This window comes from Eulemur rufifrons, chromosome 17 (genome assembly GCF_041146395.1).
Source record: "Eulemur rufifrons isolate Redbay chromosome 17, OSU_ERuf_1, whole genome shotgun sequence".
Classification (NCBI taxonomy): domain Eukaryota; kingdom Metazoa; phylum Chordata; class Mammalia; order Primates; family Lemuridae; genus Eulemur; species Eulemur rufifrons.
The window spans coordinates 352,734-373,660 of NC_090999.1; the positions used below are offsets into that span (position 1 = coordinate 352,734).

General features: G+C 52.5%; 1 protein-coding gene across 1 annotated transcript in view; it reads right to left on the bottom strand.

Moving 5' to 3' along the window:
• Nucleotides 1–20,927, bottom strand: part of LOC138398374 (RNA-binding protein 44-like) — a 108,222-nt gene that overhangs the window by 65,884 nt on the left and 21,411 nt on the right. The window contains 7 exon segments of the mRNA XM_069492762.1: nt 18,197–18,281; nt 18,665–18,732; nt 18,810–18,886; nt 18,889–18,950; nt 19,394–19,566; nt 20,695–20,714; nt 20,717–20,753. Coding sequence (XP_069348863.1) covers nt 18,197–18,281; nt 18,665–18,732; nt 18,810–18,886; nt 18,889–18,950; nt 19,394–19,566; nt 20,695–20,714; nt 20,717–20,753 — 522 coding nt within the window.

Here is a 20,927-nt window from a genome sequence, read left to right on the forward strand (position 1 = left end):
ACAGCTGGTGAAACCACCTGTGAGAGTCGCTCGCGCTCCTCCTCCGAGGAGGCGGCCGGGACTTCCGCTCCGAGCCCAGCGAGCTCCCTGCGGGACCGCGGGCGGGACGCGCCGGGCACCTCGGACGACAGTCTGGGCTCCGGAGCCTGGGTCCCCGCCCCGCCAACCCTCACCTGGAGCCTCCGGGTCGTCCCCGCCCGCCCCTCGCGCCACCCTCGCGACAGCCAGACCCGCCGAGGGGGGGGAGGGGTCTGCGTTTCCGCTTTACCGCGGCGGGGGGTCGGCGCCTCGGTCGCCCGCCTGCCTGAATTCCGAGCTGAGCTCGGGTCCCTTCCTCAGAGGGAAGGGACGAAGCCCAAAGGGGGGGTCCTCGGGGAAGGGACCTCGCCTGAACCTGGAAACGGAGCCGCCGGCTCAGCCCGCAGCCCTCAGCCCACAGCGCCGGGCCGCGCTCACCGCGGAGCCCTCGGGGACCGGGGTTCGGGGCTTCAGGCCGCCGCCCAAGGGCCCGAGAGGGCGAGGCGCGGGGCCGGGTCTGCACTCACCGTCGCCTTTGTCGCGGCCGCCGGCTCTGCGGCTCCCTCCGCCCCGCCCAGACTCGTGCGCGGGCGTGGCCAGAGGCGTCGCGCGCTCCGGTGCGGCAGGGGGCGGGGCTTCATCGCGCAACCGCCACGGCCGCCACACTGGCCCCGCCCCTGGGCCACGCTCCAGCCAGGCCCCGCCCTAGCCAGGCCCCGCCCTGGCCAGGCCCCGCCCCGGGCCCGCCCCTGCCAGGCCCCGCCCCAGCCAGGCCCCCCACCCCTGGGCCCGCCCCAGGCAGGCCCCGCCCCAGCCAGGCCCCGCCTCGGGATGGGCAGGCGGCGCCACCCCCACCTTGGAGCCGCGCAGGCTGGGCGGCCGCTGCTGTGGGGAACCGACCGCCCACAGCAGGGGGTGGAGCCTGCGCGGGAGCGCGCACGGAAGATGGCGACCGAGCCTGGGCGGGAGCGCGCGGGAGCCTCTTCCCAGCCCGGCCCGCAGGCGGCTGCGGCTCGCGCCCTGAGGAGGAAGCGGGTGTCGCGCTGGCGGGGGCGAGGTGTCTGTCGGTCGCAGTTGCGACCTCGAGGTCCTGAAACCCTCGGACCATTGTTTTTTTCAATGTAACAAAATCGTTTGTCATTCACTGGCTTCAGGCCCAGCACTTCCAGCTGGCATTTGCAATGCGAAAACTGTTCGTGTCCCAGACCCCTGTGACTCCTGCCCGGGATCGCATACGTCCCAGAAGTCGGGACACGTGACAGTGTCCCAGTCTAGCGGCCAGTACTCCACCAAAGGACCCGCCAAACTCTGCCTATGGTCAAAGGGACAGAGAGAGCCAGGTGCTGGTGTCAGGGCATCCTTCCAGCTGCTCAGGCCACAGACCTTGGCGTCGTCCTTGGTCCCTCTCACACTCTCATTTTCACTTCCAATCTGCCAAGAAAGCTCGTTGGTTCCACTTCCAAAATAAATCAGACTAGTTCTCACCTGCGTTACTTCCAGCATCTCAATTATACCTCAGTGGCCTACTAAACTGCAGGGCCTCCCTGCCCATCATCTACTCTGTTTATTGTCAAAACAGCCGGAATATCCTCTCACAAGGAAATGTCACTTAGCGTTGATACTTAGCCTGAGCCAGGTATTTAAAATTGCAACCGCCAGACACCAATTCTCGATCCTTCCTACTTCATTCTTTTTCTTTTCTTCCCATGACACTTCACACCTGGTAGCAATCTCTATGGTCAGCTTTCCGGATCTATGGTTAGGCATTCACAGATTCAACTAACTGCAGATCAAAAATAGTCAGGAAAAAAAAATTAAATAACACAAAAAATACAGTATAACAACTATTTATATAGCATTTACATTGCATTTGGTATTGTAAGTAATCTAGAGATCATTTAAAGTATACAGGAGAATATATATAAGTTATACGCAAATATTATGCCATTTTATATAAGGGACTTGAGCATCCGCAGATTTTGGTGTTGATGGGGATCCTGGAATCAATCCCCTAAAGATACTGAGGTATGACTGTATTTATTTTATATGTTTATCTTTTAGTGTCTTTCTGGTCTTCGCTGGTAGAAGCTGGGATTTTTGTCTGTTTTGTTCAACTGATGTACCCAAGTCCCTAGAATAAATGAAAAATTTTTAAATTCCCTGAGATAATAAAAAGTATAAAGTAACAAAAAATGACCCGGTTTGTATTTTAAATTTCCTCTTGGTTTCAATTTCTATCAGTTAATTGGGTCAATATTATATTCATAACACTCTCTTTACATATTTAATGTAGCCTTTAAGATTTAAAATAAAACAATTTAAAGCCACAGATTATACAGTACAGTTTGGATTTTGTTTGTTTGTTTCTTTCTTTCTTTGAGACAGGGTCTTGCTCTGTCACCTGGGCTAGAGTGCAGTGGTGTCATAATAGCTCTCTGCAACCTCCAACTCCTGGGCTCCAGGGATCCTCCTGCCTCAGCCTCCTGAGTAGCTGGGACTACAGGCACACGCCACCACACCTGGCTAATTTTTCTTTCTAGTTTTTGTCGAGACTGGGTCTCACTCTTGCAAAGGTTGGTCTCGAACTCCTGACCTCAAGCGATCCTCCTGCCTCGGCCTCCTAGAGTGCTAAGATTACAGGCATGAGCCACCATACCGTGCCCCGTCCCCACCCCCACTCCCCTCCCTTGTCCGCCCCGGCCCCGCCTCCTCCCCGTCCGCCCCCCCCGCCAGCCCCGCGCTGCGGCTCCGCTCGTCCCCCCGCAGCCACACGGGGGCGCAGCCGGACAGCTAGCAAGGGCGGGGCGGGGCGGGAGGACCGGGATGGGGAGAGGACGGGGAGGGGCGGGGAAGGGGGCGCCGGGGAGGTGGGGGTCTGGCTGTGTTAAGGGGCAGTTTTCCCCTAAACTGATCTACAGACTAACCAGGATCCTTACTGAACCCTGGCAGCGCCTTTTTTTTAGTGGAAATGACAAGCTGACCCTAACATGTGTATGGAAATTCAGAGCATCTAGACAATATACCAGCCAAAACAATTTTGAAAAAGAACAAAATTGAAGAACTTACACAACCAGACATCCAATTTTACTGCAACGCTATGGCAATAAAGACAGTGTGATGCTGACATAAAGATGGACCTACAGACAAGTGGAACAGAATAGAGGTCCAGACTTAAACCTTTCATTTATGGTCAATCAATTTTAAACAAGGATATCAAGATAATTGGATGGGGAGAAATGACAGCTTCAACAAATGGGACTGTCTACAAAGGTCTGTTTGTATATCGTCCATAGTACCAAATTGGCTTATAAATAAATGAGTATTCGTAAATTATGCAAATAAGCCCAGATGCTATTCAAATGCACAGGACTTAGTAATCTTTTTGCAGATGAGACTGGTCTAATATTGGTTTGATGGGAATGACCAGGTCTTCAGCTAAATATGCATATATTTAACTTTAAGTTTCTTACTTTTATGATGCTTTCTTGGCATGAAAATTTGGCCTGGGATGATGGCTATATTAGTCTGTCTCATGAAATTTTCCAGGCATAATTGTTAAGAATGAATAAATTGGGTAGATGTGGCTAGGAAAAAAGTTTGTAAATAAATTTTTGATGATGGTTATATTTTGTAACATGTTTACTTGGGGAGGTTTCTCAAATATTTTAGTAAATATACCCTTAGAGTTTTACTAAGTGAAGTTAAATGATGAATATTCATTGAATATATAGATATTATCCAAATAAGATAATTCTAAAACAGTAATTGAACATTAATTGAATAAGAGTTTAGACTCACATACTTTTGACTTCTTATTTCAAAGAAACAAAAGTTATCTGAGTCTGTTAGTGACCTCTGACTCTGTTTAGTGAAGTACTTCAAACCTTTTAACATCTTTGGCAGGTTTTCCTGGGATCAAAATCCTAAATTAAATCTTTTTGACCTAAAATTAACTTTGGGATTTTCCAGTTGGACCCCAGGAGAGCATCAAAGAATGTATATCTCTTCTTATGGAGATATTAAACTATTAGGCTAATTTGGTAAATCGTATAGGAAGCATTGCTAAATAAGAAATGATATTTAACTTGGTCATATTTGTGTAAATGTGTTATTAAAATGTATTCCAAAAATATGTGATTCTGAAAATTCTAATGTGGTGTGTTATGTGCTATCAGTCATTATGATTACTATGTTAAACTGTTATATGCCACAGAAATACCTACATTTTCTTGCCAGTTGTAAACTCTCATCAGACTTTTGACCATGGCTGTTCTGGGTTTCCACAGTTATTATTTTAAATTCTTTGATGGAAGCATTTTCAATCAGCTATAGTCCAAAATTGTTAATCAAGATTGAGAAAAACAATCTTGATTACATGAAACTAAGTAATTGATAACAATACTGCTTTTATGCCTTTATTTAAAATGTTGGTTCTTTACCTAAATGTTTTCCAGAGTCAAGGAAATTTTCTTTCATAAGCTTTGTATAGTTTGCAACAATTTCGTAAAGTATCCTTTTGTGAACAAAGATGAAAGCATTTGCTTTTTCTCCCTACTCGATTCCTTCAAAATTCCGGAAGTATTCGTGAATATCCTTATCTTTATTTATATAAGTTCAATAAAAATATGCTGTCTCTTTACAAGCAGGATACAATTAGAAACACTGGCCATATTGCCAATGATTTGACTGAAGTGTCATATTTAAGAATATGCATAAAATACCAGTGTCCCCAGCCTTACAGTGAATGAGTTAAAATTTGTCACTTCCTGGCAGTGACAGACCTTAAGACTATAAGTAAAGAGAACTATAAGTAAAGAGACTATAAGTCCGAGAACCTTAAGACTATAAGTAAAACCTAAAGCCTGCCTTGGTTTGGCTTCCTCCTCTCAAGAAGTTCTAAAATCTGAGATTCCTATATGATCAACGTGGACAGAGAAAATCATGCTTCTAAGGAAAACGAAAGCACACCTGCTAGTAGATTGAAGCCCTGTGCACTGTGTTCAAGTCCTTGTTATCTACCTGTGGCCTGGAATGGATCCTAAATCCCCTGATTTCCTCCAATATTTGGCTACAACTAAATCATGCTAAAGTCCCCGGGATCTCGCCCACCAGCAAAGCAGGGATACTCCAGGGCCATTCATGGAACACGACCCCTATCCAGATTAACCAACTAAGAGAATTAAATATTAAGATTGGAGAGGAGTTAGATATTAAGACTGGAGATGTGGGTGACACTGGGGCTACGCTGTCTATCCTTAGCCCCGGCACACTGTCTCTGTGCCCTCCCTGGGGTTCTGAATTCATCTAGATGGTTGCAGTGGCCAACGAATCTATGACAGTTCCTAAATCTCTACCTATCCTCCAACTAGGACCCCTCGTGTCAGCCGTGGTCTTTTGCTTGTCCCGTCAGCCCCCATACATCTCCTGGACAGGGACTTCTTAAAAACCTACCAGGCCCATACGTCCTTCTCCCAACTAGGGGAAATAACGCTTGAGTTATTTTCACCAGGAGACTTTGCCACACAATGACTTTTACCCAAATTCCCATCCATTCAGTTAGCCTTGCCACCACTACCCACCCTGCTCCGTAAGAGCCACGTGGGAGTCTGGGCACAATCCAACACCGAGGAAAACCCTGGTTGTGAAGATGACAGTTGTGTACACTCCCGAGGACGCGATTCACCCCAGGAGTCGACCCCAGTGAAGGAGCGAGATGGGGAAGGTTTCTGCGGTCCTGCGGTGGACGAGGTTCTGCTTGGGATGACCGTGTGGTCAGAAACCTTTCCCATGCCGTGAACAGAGCTGCCGAAGCCACCAGGGCGCAGAGGCAGTCCCCAGACGCCCTCGCGGGTCGTCGCAGCCCAGCCGCTGCGTGCGTTAGACCAGCCCCGCCGCCAGGTGGCGTCGCCGCCCTGCCCACACTCCCGCCGCACCTGGGTCGCGTGAGAAACCTAAGCTCTTGCGGCAGCGACGCTCTGACAGACGCGTCTTCAGAAAGCCTCCCGGCTCCGGCCCGACGCACTGGACTCAATTTCCCGCTCTCAGCTGTTTCCAGGTCCCGTCCGCGCCCCACCCCTCGGGCCCTAATGAGCCTCCTCGCATCCGGGCTGGGCTCAGCGTCCTCCCCACCCTGCCTCAGCCATTCTCACAGGTGTCTGCGGGAGGCTCCGGACCGCGCCAGCCGACTCTCCGCAGCCGGACCGCAGCTGACGCGACCCAGAACCCATCTGTATTTCACAGGCGCTTGGGCGTTTCCCAGGCAGAGGGCTGGTGGCGCTGCCCGGCCCCTCAGCTGCCCCTGGGGTCCCGCGTGGAATAGGGGGACCGGGCCGGCTGCAGCCGCTGCCCCGGACGGTCCGGCTCAGAAGCAGAATGCTGACAAATGTGTACCTGAAAGCCCATCCTTCAAGACGGACCCGAGCAGCCGCAGGGTCTGATTTTAACATGGAGCCCAGAGGTCATTTGTGACTGGAGGCCGCGCCGATGCCGCGCCCGCACCGCACTGGAGTTCACCAGAAACCTGAGCCTTGGATCAGCTTTAGCAGGTCTGCAGCTCAGCTGCACTGACCAATCAGACTCAGCTGCATTGACCAATCAGACTCAGCCTCACTGACTGATCATGACTCAGCTTCACAGACCAATAAGACTCAGCTGAATTGACCAATCAGACTCAGCCACGTTGACCAATCAGGACTCAGTTACACTGACCAATCAGATTCAGCCACACTGACTAATCAGGATTCAGCCACATTGACCAATCTGGATTCAGCCACAATGACCACTCAGACGCAGCCACACTGACAAATCAGACTCAGCCAAATTGACCAATCAGGACTCAGCCAAAATGTCGAATCAGATTCAGCCACACTGACCATTCAGGACTCAGCCGCACTGACCAATGACATTCAGCCACACTGACCAATCAGGACTCAGCCTCACCGACCAATCAGACTCAACCGCATAGAGCAATCAGACTCAGCCACGTTGACCAATCAGGATTCAGCCTCAGTGACCAACGAGGCACAGCCACACTGATGAATCAGACTCAGCCAAATTGACCAATCAGGAATAAGCCAAGTTGTCCAATCAGACGCAGCCACACTGACCAATGACATTAAGCCACACTGACCAATCAGGACTCAGTTGCATTAAGCAATCAGACTCAGTGACATTGACCTATCAGAACTCAGCAGCACTGACCAATCATATTCAGCCACACTGACTAATGAGGACTCAGCCACACTGACCAATCAGATTTAGCCACACTGACTAATCAGGACTCAGTCACATTGACGAATCAGATTCATCCCCACTGACCAATCAGAATTCAGCCTCACTGACCAATCAGATTCAGCCATATTGACGTTGCAGACTCAGCCAAAATGATCAATGAGGACTAAGCAAAATTGTCCAATGAAACTCAGCCACGTTGACCAATCATGACTCAGAAACACTAACCAATCAGATTTAGCCGCATTGACCAATCACGTTCAGCCACTCTGACCAATAAGACCCAACCACGTTGACCAATCAGGACTCAGCAGCAGTGACGAATCAGATTCAGCCACACTGAATAATCAGACGCAGCCGCATTGAGCATTTAGACTCAGCCACGTTGACCAGTCAGGATTCAGCATCCCTGACCAATCAGATTGAGCCGCATTGGTAAAGCACGTTCAACCGCACTAACCAATCAGATACAGCCACACTGACTAATCACATGCAGCCTCTTTGAACATTCAGACTCAGCGACGGTGACCAATCAGGTCTCAGCAGCACTGACCAATCAGATTCAGCCACACTGACTAGTCAGGACCCAGCCACATTGACCAATCAGATTGAGCGACATTGACTAATCAGAAGCAGCCACATTGAGAATTCAGGCTCAGCCACTTTGACCAATGAGAACTCCGCAACAGTGACCAATCAGATTCGGCCACACTGACCAATCAGATTCAGCCACATTGACTAATCAGACGCAGCTGTATTGAGCATTCTGACTCAGCCACGTTGACCAATGAGGACTCAGCAGCACTGATCAATCAGATTCAGCCACACGGAGTAGTCAGGACTCAGTAACACTGACCGATCAGATTCAGTCACACTTAGTAATCAGACTCAGCCACACTGACGGTGCAGAGTCAGCTAAATAGACAAATCAGGACTAAGCCATATTGTCCAATCAGATTCAGCCACACTCACTAGTCAGACGCAGCCTCATTGACCGTTCAGGCTCAGCCACCTTGACCAATGAGGACTCAGCAGCACTGACCAATCAGATTGAACCACACTTTCTTTTTTTTTTTTTTTTTTTTTTTTTTTTTTTGAGACAGAGTCTCACTTTGTTGCCCAGGCTAGAGTGAGTGCCGTGGCGTCAGCTTAGCTCACAGCAACCTCAGACTCCTCGAGCCACACTTTCTAATCACACGCAGCGACGTAGACCAATCAGCACACAGCAACGTGGACCAATCTGATTCAGCCACAATGACCAATCAGGTTCAGGCACTGTGACCAATCAGATTCAGCCACACTGAATAGTCAGACACAGCCGCATTGAGCATTCAGACTCAGCCACGTTGACCAATGAGGACTCAGCAGCACTGACCAATCAGATTCAACCACACTGGACTAGTCAGGAGTCAGCCACACTGAATAATCATACGCAGGCGCATTCAGCGTTCAGGTTCAGCCAAGTTGACCAATCAGGACTCAGCAGCACTGACCAATCAGATTCAGCCACAGTAACTAGTCAGTACTGAGCCACACCGACCAATCAGATTCAGCCACACTGACTAATCAGACTCAGCCGCTTTCAGCCTTAACACTCAGCCACGATGACCAATCAGGACTCAGCAGCACTGACCAATCAGATTCAGCCACACAGACTAGCCAGGACTCAGCCACTCTGACCTTCCGATGCAGCCACACTGACCAATCAGATTCAGCCACACTCAGCATGCCCAAACAGGACCTAGCCACAATGACCAATCAGACTCGGCTGCATTGAGCAATTAGAAGTAAGCCACACTGACCAATCAGATTCAGCTGCATGGACCAATCACACTCCGCTGCATTGACCAATGAGACTCAGCTACGTTGACCAATCAGGATTCAACAGCACTGACCAATCAGATTCTGCCTCAATGACTAATCAGACTCAGCCACGTTGACCAATCAGGACTCAGCAGCACTGACCAATCAGATTCAGCCACACGGAGTAGTAAGGACTCAGCCACAATGACCAATCAGATTCAGCGACACTCACTAATCAGACGCAGCCACGTTGACCAATCAGGACTCTGCAGCCGTGTCCAATCAGATTCAGCAACACTGACCAATCAGACGCAGCCACATTGAGCAATCATACTCAGCAACGTTGCCCAATCAGGACTCAGCCACACTGACCAATCAGAATCAGCCACACTTACTAGTCAAGACTCAGCCTCACTAACCAATCAGATTCAGCCACCCTGACCAATCTGCATCAGCCACATTGATTAATCAGGATTCAGCCACACTGACCAATCAGATTCAGCCGCACTGACCAATCAGACGCAGCCATACTGCCTAATGAATACTCAGCCGCACTGACCAATCAGACGCAGCCACATGACAAAGTCGACTCCACCAAATTGACCAATCAGAACTAAGCCAAATAGTCCCATCAGACTCAGCCACACTGACCAATCAGGTCTTAGCTGCACTGACCAATGAGATTCAGCCACAGTGACCAATCAGGACTCAGCCACACTGCCCAATCATAATCAGCCACACTGACTAATGAGGACTCAGCCACACTTACCAATCAGATTCAGCCACACTGACCAGTCTGGCCTCAGCCTCTCTGACCAATCAGACGCAGCCACATTGAGCAATCATACTCAGCAACGTTGCCCAATCAGGACTCACCCACAGTGACCAACCAGAATCAGCCACACTTACTAGACAGGACTCAGCCTCACTGACCAATCAGATTCAGCCACACTTACTAGTCAGGACTCAACCACATTGACCAATCAGGATTCAGCCAAACTGACCAATCAGACTCAGCCACCCTGACCAATCTGCCTCAGCCACATTGACTAGTCAGGATTCATCCACACTGACCAATCAGCTTCAGCCACATTGATTAATCAGGATTCAGCCACACTGACCAATAAGGACTCAGCCTCCTTGATCAATCAAACTCAGCTGCACTGGCCAATCAGGACTCAGCCTCACTGTCCAATCAACTCAGCTCATTGACCAATCAGGACTCAGCCACGGTAACCAATCAGACTCAGCTGCATTTAGCAATTAGAAGTAAGCCACACTGACCAATCAGACTCAGGTGCATTGACCAGACTCGTCTGTATTGACCAATCAGGACTCAGTCGCACTGATCAATCAGACCAAGTCAGTGAATCCCTCATTTGTATAATGAACCTGACTGGAGCCTGGGCGGGAACTTACGGTGTGTGACCTGAGCCTTCCCTGTGCTCACTGGAACGGCCACCCTATCACACGGAATGCGGAGTCTCTGGAATGACTCTCTTTCCTCCAGACTCCTTTTTAGAGAACTTCTGTTCCCGGCATGCGCGTCCCACAGACTTTCCCCCAGCTGTCCATACCCGCGGCCCGCCCGGCCCAGCCCTGCACCCTCCCCAGACCTCCCGCTCAGGCTGCAGCTCATCCTTGGCCGGGCCCCACAGGAGCTACTGGAGCCCCGAGGGCACAGACCTCTCTCGCTCGGCAGTGGGCTGCATGGTCGCGGTGCCCGGCAGAGGCTGCCCAGCTCCTGCTCATCAAAGAGCCCATCCTCTGGCCGCCTGGGACACTGGGGAGCCACCGCACCCCGGCTGAGAATCCTTGCTCAAGGCCAGAGACCCTGAGTCCCCACTGGGACCCCTGCTGGTGGCCTTTGCGATGCAGCTTGAAAGCTGCCAGCTGTGCCAGCTTCCTCTGCCATGTGGCACCCTGCCTGCAACCCGCACAGCTCCCCACTGCCTCCTGCCGGTGTCCTTGGCTGGACTTTGGAATGGCCCAGGGGCCACTTCCCCTTGCTCCCCAACACCTCTGCTGCTTCCCGCCAGGACCCTGCTTGGCCAGGCCGGTGCTCTAGCATAGGTAGTTCCTCTCCAGGGGCCTGGGCATCTTGAGGCTGGCAGGCATCAGGCCAGCTCGCAGCCCCGGCACGTGGGGGACTGTTGGCCTGCTGTGAGCCTACTGCTTGTACTCGGCGCCTTCCAATGTCGAGGGTCAGCCGTCTGCCCTGCGGCCAGCCAATTCCCACTAAGTCCCCGTCTACCAGGGTCAGAGGCCCCCACGTGTGTCTCGAGCGTCTCCTGAGTTTGGCTTTTGTGTCCCTGGTGGATTTTGAGGTGCTTCGCAAGGTGCTCACAAGGAGGAGCTTTGATCGCTGCCATATTGCCTCAGCCCCCCGACCCCCAGCAGCTGCCCACTCCAAACAAAATGATGGGGCACGTTGGGGAGGCCCAGGAACAGGCAGGGCTGGGACCAGGCAGGCGAGGCGCTGAGCTGGGTGGTTCTGTGCCCAAAACAGGAACCAGGTCGAGAGGCCCCTGTTCTGGCATCTGGCTGCTCAAGCCCCACGTGGCTCCAGTGAGAGGGCCCTGGCACTGCCGCTTGAGGACAGAGCCTGCCCTGTGGGGCCCTCTGGTGGCCGCCGGCGGCAGGGCAGGCGACCGCGTCTTCTGCAGAGTGGAGGCCCGTGGGCGCGATGGCTGCGCGGGCAGGTCTGTGGCAAGGTCTGGGCTGGTGGCCCCCTGGCCTTGCAGTGAAGGCTCCTGGGAACCTGCGAGGGCTCGCTGGGGCAGGGTTGGCAATGCTCCGTGCTGCTGTCCGGGGACAGTTCCCGCTCCCTGTCGCTAGCCTGGCCGCAGAGGCCCCAGGTGGTGTAAGAGGATGACCTTCCGCAACAGCCAGCGTCTGCCTGGACGACCTCAGGCATCGGCCCGCAGCGCACCCGGGCCAGGGCAGCGGCGGGGACGCAGAGGCCGGGCCCTGACGCACCGGCACGAGGCCCCCCGGCCTCCAGCCCGGGTCCTGCTGACGGCCACGGGCGAGTGACCACACAGAGGCACTAGGCAACGGGAAGTTAGGAGCAGCCCTAGGGCGGCCGCTGCCCACCCGGAGGGAAGTAACTGGACGCTGTGGGCAGAGACCAGGGGCAGGTCCGGGCTCGGCCGGTGGAGCCGGGGCAGCCGGGTGGCTGTGCCTGGGCGGCCACAGCAGGAGGAAGGTTGTTGGCTTCCCGGTCAGCCCCGGAGCTGAGCTGCCTGTTCAGCGGGCGTCTCCCGCCATCAGCTGAGCCCACACGGGGCTTCAGGAAGGGGCTCTGGTCTCCTGCGACCAGGGGAGAAGCCCTCACAGGTGGCGATGTCCAGGCCCTTCCAGGCCCTGTGTGGGCAGAGGCCACCTCCCCAGCCCCCGAGGGGTTTCGGGGATCGCCGGGAGCTGGAAGGGCCGGGGGGCAGTGGCTGCTCGGGGTTCTCAGCCTGGGCGTCTGGTCCTGCGGGGGCCCGGGGGACACAGGGCGGTCAGCGTGCACGGGACAGCCCTGGGCAGGAGGAGGCTGCAGTGCGACAGTGCCGGGAACCGCTGCGTCCTCCTCCATCCCGGACAAGGCGGAGCTGCCGGTCCAGGTGAGTGGCCAGCCTGGGGCCGCCTCCGCCCTGGAGGCACAGGCCTGTCCTCAGAGTGCTGTGCTCCTGGACACCCCTGGCCAGGCCCCGAGTCCCCCAGAGACTGAGCGGGGTCCCCTGCCGGCCCTGGGTTCTGCCCTGAGGCCTGGAGGACACTGGGCCTGGGAAGCAGACCCCTCTCCCGGGCACCGTGTGTGTGAGCAGTGGCCACATCTGCCGGGCTGGGTTTGGGGAGAACCGCATCTTCTGAGCAGCGTGGGCTCCCAGGACGCCCCCTGCCCTGTGGGCTCCAGAGAACAGGCCAACTCTGTCCCGGGAGCCACGGAGCAGGGCTGGGTGTCTCAGGGAAGAGACGGGCATTGTCTTTCCAGCACTCACTGGGGACTGCTCTGGCAGAAGGCGCCTGGCTCCCCCAGGGAGAGCTCCTGCGGGCTCAGGGCAGAGACCAGGGCTCCCTCTCCCCAAGATCACAGGGACCCTTGGGGACATGGGCCTGGCCAGTGGCTCTTGGCACAGGCATCCACCCCAGTCTGAATGTGATCTCTGATAGGGAGCCCCTCAGCCACCCGCTCCCCAGACCGAGGGGCTGGCACTGGTGGTGCCTGGAGCCGAGGCCGCCCAGAGGGGGCTGCATGCCCCAGCGCCGGTCACCAGGCTGGCGGTCAGGCCTGGCGTCCGCATGTCAGCCTGACCAAGGTGGAGACAGGAGCACATTCCAGTGTCCCCACAGCATGATGTCCAGCCAGGACAGGTGGCCAGACAGTGCCCCCACCACCAAGCAAGTCCAGCCCCCAGAACATCTGACAGTCAGTGCTGTCCCAGGACGGGCTCTGTCCTGTCACCCACTGACTGGCCCCCAGCCACTGAGTCCCGGGCCAGGTGGCATGGAGCTAGCTGGGACCCAGTGCTGCCATCAGAGCCCTGGGGGGAGACAGACTGGCAAATGGGCCCTTCTAGTGCTGAGCCAAGCTGGGAGGCCCCACTAGCCCAGGACTGGGGGCTGCGGCTTCCCTGCGGCCCTGGGCTTGTAGGGCAGCCCTGGCCCAGGGCAAAGGGAAGCTGTTCCTCCAGGGGCACCTGGAACCCCCAGGCCCTGCCCAGGGGGTCCTGCACCGCCTCTTCTGCTTTCTCCCCACGTCGGCCCTGCCTGATCCCAGGGAGGTGCCCGTAGCCTCATTTCTCATTTTTCTGGCCGGGGGACCACATCTCGGGCTGTCCCATGTGCCTGTGCCCCTGGGGCTTAGTAAGGCCCTTCCTCAGCACAGCCTTCACAGGGCACTTTGGACACCGCCTCCGAGAAGCCCTCCCTGACTGCAGCCCATCCACCCCGCCCTTGGCCCTGGGCATCCCCCCGATGGTCATCACTGCCCCAACTGGACATCTGCACCCACCCATGATGGCCCCGCTGGCCCCATGCCTGCATCCGGGGTGCACACGCGCCCATCAGCCCAACAGCGTATGCTGGGCCCAGCTCCTCAGGTCACCCAGGCCTGTTGGGACGAGCCCCTGAAGCAGCAGAGGCTTTTGGGGGCTGAGGGTCCTTCTGGGCTGGGGGCTGGAGGTGGGCTCATGCTGCCACAGGTGCCCCCAAAAGCCCCCAGGGACTTAGCACTGGGCAGCTCCACCCCCACCCTCCACAGGAGTGGCTCCCTGCGGGTGGGGGCCATAGCCCCCCAGCAGAGGTCTCTGGCCCCTAAAAACTGCCAATGGCGACAGGCTGACCATGGAATGGGCGGGGAGGGCACAGAGATCCTCTCAGGACAGGGCGAGTGCCCGGGTGGGACCCCACCGTCACACGCCCGGTGTGCATGTCCCATGCAGATGTCCCCACGTCCCATCCACCTGGGGGGCAGCCAGTCTCTAGGCTCAGCCCCACATGACAATGGGGAGGGGGTGTAGTTTCCAGGGAGGGTGACAGGCCCCCCCCCACACTGCAGTGCAGGGAACAAAGGGGAAAAGGCCCCGGTGGCCTGCCGGGAGGTCCCTCCATCTGCCCCCCATCTGCACGAGAACCCAGCTCCCAACAGGAGTGGGGGGCTCCCGACACAGGGCAGAGTCTCAGCTGGCGCGGACCCCTGCTCACAGGTGGGCTCTGAGCTGCCCGCCAGGCCTCTGAGGGTGGCTTCAGACCCCAGGGCCCCCTGGCACCTACTGCTCCAGGGGAAAACAAGACATAATATCTCCTTTCTTTCTTCCATCTAGTTTTCATCACTTCCGATGCCTAGAAGATTCCAGAGAAGCCAGCTAGGCTGTGTGGGTCTAGAAAAGAGGATTCTGGACTAAATATGGCCCAGGGAAACAACGGTGGTTCTGCACAGAATGTTTTAGGGCATCCACTTGGCCAGGAGGGGTCCATTCGGTCAGCAGGTGGGGGGGGGGGACTTAAGATTTTAGTTTAGTTGACAGAGACACCAACAGTAAAATCACAGCTGTGTGGCCAGAGACTGTACCTGCCCCTCCCCGAGCAAATTTTGGCGGCCCTAATGTAATCCTCTCCCTTAACTGACTCTTGGACCTTTGGAGTTTCCCAGAAAAGAAGGATTTTTTGCAAGACAAAGGATTTGAGATTCTGACCAGCCAGGGAGTTTTGACCTGCTCCGTTTCCGACCTGAACCGATTCACTCCTCCTTAGCCAACCTGGTGGTCGCCCGCTCCGGAGAGGTCACCATGTTGATGCCGAACTTAGTGCGCACACCTGATGGGCACAGCGCGCCACAGCCCAGAAGTCCTGGGCTCCAGCGATCCTCCTGCCTCCCGCCTCAGCCTCCGGGTAACTGGGACTGCAGGCGTCAGAGTTCCTGCCCCGGGGCTCGCCATCCCCCCACCTCCGTCGCCCCCGGGGCTCACCGTCCTCCACCCTCATCCCCACCTGCCGCGGGACTCGCCACCCCCAGCCCCACCTGCCCCGGGACTCGCCGACCCCCACCCCCACCCCCACCTGCCCCGGGACTCGTCACCCCCACCCCAAACCTGCCCCGGGACTCGTCACCCCCCCACACACACCTGCCCCAGGACTCGCCGACCCCCCTCCCACCTGCCGGGCTCCCTCCCCTCCCTGAGAGCCCGAGAGCTCCGCTAGCCGGAGACGGATTTGAGCAGCTGCTTTTCTCCAGGTCTGTCCAGTTAAAAGTTCCTTCCTTCCTTGGCAGCCCTCCTCTCAATCATTGGATCTTTGTGCGAGGAGCACCTGGATCTAGACGCAAACCCCCCGCAGTCTGGACAACAGGAAGACTCTTCCAGAAGGTGCCATTGCCATCAAGACCGCCAAGAAACCGCAGAGCCTGCACAAGTCCCAGGGTCGGGACTGTGCACCCTGCAGGTGACAGAAAGAGCCGAAAGTTGGCGACAAAGGCCGGGGAACCACAGGAAGGGCTGAAGAGGTTTGGCGAAGAGAGCCGAAAGGCCTCAGCGAGGACCGAGTCGTGACGGAGAGGGCCGAGGATGGACGGAAACCACCGAGGGACGAGGGAGAGAGCCGGACGGCCGATGTGCGGCGGGCGCTGCAGCCCAGGCTCCGAGGACGCACGGAAAGAACGGAGGGAGGAAAGGGGACCAGCGGGGCGGCCGGCAGCGATGAGGGCGGGACGGTAAGGAGGGCTGGGGGGGGTGTGGCGGGGAGGGAGTGACTGCGCGGGGCCAAGGTGACCCGGATTTCCGGAGATCGGTAGGAAGGGAGGGGGCGGCTGGGCGGGGCAGAGGTGGCCAGCAGGGAGTGACTGGGTAGGGACCCGGGGAACCAGGTGGGCAGGGTGGGGGGCAGCTGTAGGGAGAGCTGGAGGTGGGGGTTCCGGGAGGTGGGGAAGCTGTAGGGAGGAGGTGGGCGGTAGGGAATGACTGGGCAGGGGATGGGCGGGACCAGGTGTGTGGGGTAGGGAGGAGCTCTAGGGAGGGACCGAGGTGGGGGTTACAGAAGGTGGGGAAGCGGTAGGGGGCGGGCGTGGCCCGGAGGGAGTGACCAGGAGGCGGGGAGCCCCACTCTCAGCCAGTGGGGTGCACACCCCTTGCACATCCCAGCGGCTCCCTTGCCCAGGGCCCCTGCAGCGACACAGGACTGTGTGGGGTGGGGACGGGCCTGGGGCTGCCTGCAGGTTGCTCTTCTGAATTCAGTGAAGTCTGGGGAAGACGCTTGGAAACAAAACAGGAGAGGAGCCCTTCGACCTACAGTTTTTGAGGTTTTTAACGCAACTCACCCCCCTCAGTACAGCACACAGGGTAGATGTAGCCACATTACTAACGGGCGAGCTCAGGGGAGCTCAGAGGAGTGAGACTTCAGGGTGGAAGACAGGAGCCTGGACGTGTCCAGAAATGACTGAGGCGCACTGTGTGGGCAGGGAGAGCCAACCCCGGTGTCCTGCCGCCTTCCTCCTGCCTCCCACAGCTCCCGCGGGAACCGCCTCCTGGCCCACAGCAGCAGCAGGGGCTCCGGCCATCACACACAGGCTCCACACCTGATCACAAGGAAGAGACGGTAACGGCTGCTCCTCCCTTCCAGGTCAGCCCAGGAATTCCAGTGGCCCTCTGCTCATCACTTAGTCCTGTCCCCACCCTGGGATGTGCAGGAGCCAGGGAGAAAAAGCCTTCTTAGATGCCCTGCCCAGCGAGATCCTGATCTCTGACAGAAAATAAAGAAAGACATGCATTAAGGTAACCTAAGAGGCTGTCACAGCGGCCATCCCATTGGGACTCCTGGGAGAGCCCCAAGATGATCTGTTGTGTGTAGGCCACTCCCCCAAGGGATTTAAGGAACCTGGCACAGCCCACAGATGAGTCCTGGTCTGTAGGCCAGTGCCCTCAAGGATTTAGGGAACATTAGACAGCCATCAGATGAGCCCTGGTCTATAGGCCAGTGCCCTCAAGGATTTAGGGAATCTCGCACATCCCATAAATGAGCCCTGGTGTGTAGACCAGTCCCCCCTGGGATTTAGGGAACCTGGGACATCCCACAGATGAGCCATGGTTTATAGGCCTGTCCTCCCCAGGTAGTTAGGGAATCTGAGACGTCCCATAGATGAGCCTGGTCTGTAGGCCAGTCCCACGCAGGGATTTAGGGAACCTGGGATATCCCAGAGTTAAGCCCTGGTCTGTAGGCCAGTCCCCCCAGGGATTTAGGGAACATTTCAACAAAGGAGAAATTAAAACTTTGCCCTGCCTAAAACAAATAGAGCATTACTTTATTCTACCTCATGAAATGAAGGTGCAAGATATTAGTTTTAACTGCACTCATGCGACATGATGGTGGCCATATATCATGGATCTGCCTGGGACAGTCCAGATTTATACCTATTGCTGTGGTGAATGATTAACATTACTCTCTTTATCCTCAGAAGTCTACTGATCTGGTGATAAACTATATGCTTACCCTACTCAACATATATTGCTGATTTGTTTGATTAAGCTTAAATACACCATTATGTTCCTCCTAACTAAAGTAAGCTAGTTGAGTGAAAAGAAGGATGTTGGAGTCCCTGAAATTTATAGTTTACTTAAGCCATAAAATCAAAGATTTATACAGATGAACTTTCTAAAAATCTTACTTTAGAGAGTGTCTTTTTTAGGGTCAAAGAAACATCAACATCCTGAGCACTTTGATCATCTAGTTCAGAATCTGCTCCTGAAAAGCTAAACAGATAAACGCTTCAGAAAGAATAAGATCTAATGTTTGATAGCAGACTATAGTTAACAATATATTTTATATTTCAAAATAGCTAGAAGACAGGACTTGAAATGTTCCCAACACAGAAATAATAAATATTAAATATATGAAGTGATGGATATCCTAAATACCCTGAACTTGATTATTACACATCCTATGCATGTAACAAAATATTACATGTACCCTATAAATATGTACAAATATTACATATCAGTAAAAAAGATAATAAAGACTTCATGAAAGAATCCACCAATGTTTTCAATAGGGACCAAAACAGAAAATTTAAAGTTAACTGGATTAAGTGATTTTAAAGATGTAATGAGTTCTAAATTAGATGAAATCAACTCACACATGTGATTCTTCTTTCATCAGCTGTAAAGACAGAAAAGAAAAATCTCTGTTTAAAATGTTTTCTGTCTAAATGAAGTAAAGTTTTTACTCCTAAAACACACACACATACCCGGGAAGCGAAAGCAGAGCAGGCGGACGGCGACCTTGATCCCACTGACGGTGGGCAGCTCTCCCAGTGCTGCGCCCGCGCGTGGTTTTTCTTTCAAACTCACATGTCTACGTCTCCCAAAAAAGACAGCAGTGCCGACCCTAATTCCTTCTTAGCAGAGTTACTTTGTAAATTCCTGTTCAAAATGTAAGTCCACAAAACGAAATTATTTCAGCCTAAGTCGTCCATTGAACACTAATATTAATATAGTATACGCTTAGTGCTAACTCTCTAGATCTTAAATTTTTTTCTTTTAAATGGTGAGTAAAAGAAAGTGAACCACAATTAATGTGCTTTTCTAAGGGCAGCACAAACATCTCTCAATGGATAAACCAGAGAGAATGTGGTAGGATGTCATGCAAACCCCACCTGACTTCATTCTTACTTGGATGTTACAGAAAGTTCAAATATATTACCTTTTCTAGGAAAAGTCCGTTACCCCTAGGCCAGCTAAGAAGCCCAGTTACAATCTACCCCTCATTCTGCCCTTCACAAATGAAAATTAAAGAAAATTTCCAGAATAAACTTAAAGGCAGTGATACATTTCTTAAAAAATACAGATTTAAAATCAATAAACACCTATTTAATCCCTCCCTATTTTCCATTACAAGTTTGTAAATATCACAACAATGATGATGACACGTCTGATGGTGAACATTTAAAAGTTGCAGCTCTGCTTTCGTGGCTCTCTGCATTATTTTCTGACAGCACACTGATGGCAAATTCTCCATCTCTTTAAAAAGTTGAAATTCCTTTTAAAATAAAAAAAAAAAAAAAGATTTGGTAAACATTCCAAACATTTTTCTATAGCAATGACAGGCTTCTAGAAACATTTTAAATTTCTTGCATTTCTCTGTCAAGTTTAAATGGATTCTACTCAGGATAGAGAGGCTGTGGGAACACATAACAGCTTCAGAAAACAAGGACATCAAGAATTATGACTAAATATATTCTTTCTATAAGTCAAGGAAGTAAACAATTCTTAAATTCATACTTTCTTTTACCAAAAAAGGATTCTAATCTAAGGTAATAACTTTATCCATCATCAATGTATTTTTCAACCTACATCAAACTTTGGCCAAGATTTTTTTAAGTTGTAAGCACTTTGGATGGAAATTGTTCTTAAACATATTATCTTTTTAACAGAAAATAATTTACATTTTCCTTAACATAAGCAAATATTTTGCTGTTTTATTACAACATATCCATTGAAAAGCCCCAAGTCACTACATCTTTTTGAGTATTAATGTTATTGGAAGTCTTCCCTTGTTTCCAATTGCCACTTTCAGCTGTTCTCAATACTTCTGCTTCTAGAGTTGAGATGCCAGAATAAACTCATTAGAAGAATGAATGATGGAAGGAAAAAGTAAATGACCTCAGAATATTATAACTAATTTGGCTTCTTAGACATCTCCCTGTTTCTCTACCTTCCCACTTCCTCATTCTTCACTGTGCTCTGAATTATAAGGGTATCTTAATAAATGCAAAGCAAATTATATAATAAATTTAAATCAAGATTAAAATGCACCAGTGAGAGTAGCTACTTACTTCTTCAAATTTATGACATTTTCAAAAAACATTTTTTGCTTTTTTCTATAGGGGAATAAAATGAAAGAAAATTGAAAATTAAATCAGTATGAGTTTGGGTTGAACAGGTAAGATGCCACGAGTTTCTGATGAAACTGAGACCGAAATCTCAATAAATGAAGAGCTTTAATATTCTGTATTGTTTTATTTATTTGTTTGAAGGCAAATGGCTAAAGCAGATGATTTCTTAGGGTCCCTTTTGGCTATTATTCTGTATGGTTACATACGCTACACAGAAAACAAATACTATTTTGATTTCCCCTGACATGTCTCTGCAAGCTCATATATCTGACGTACCTCTCAGGATGTTTAAGTCTGTGATATCAGATGTTTTTCTTAATTTCAAGGAATCCTGAAAACAGGCTTTTAAATTAAATTATAAATATATGATAAATAACACATGGTCTATCTGGAGTTCCAAACTAGTATTAATAAAATGCAAAATTCAACTTCTAATGCACTTTGTGGCAATAGCAGCCATGGGAGCATAGAGCTGGTAACAATCTATGTACCCTTTCCCTCTTCT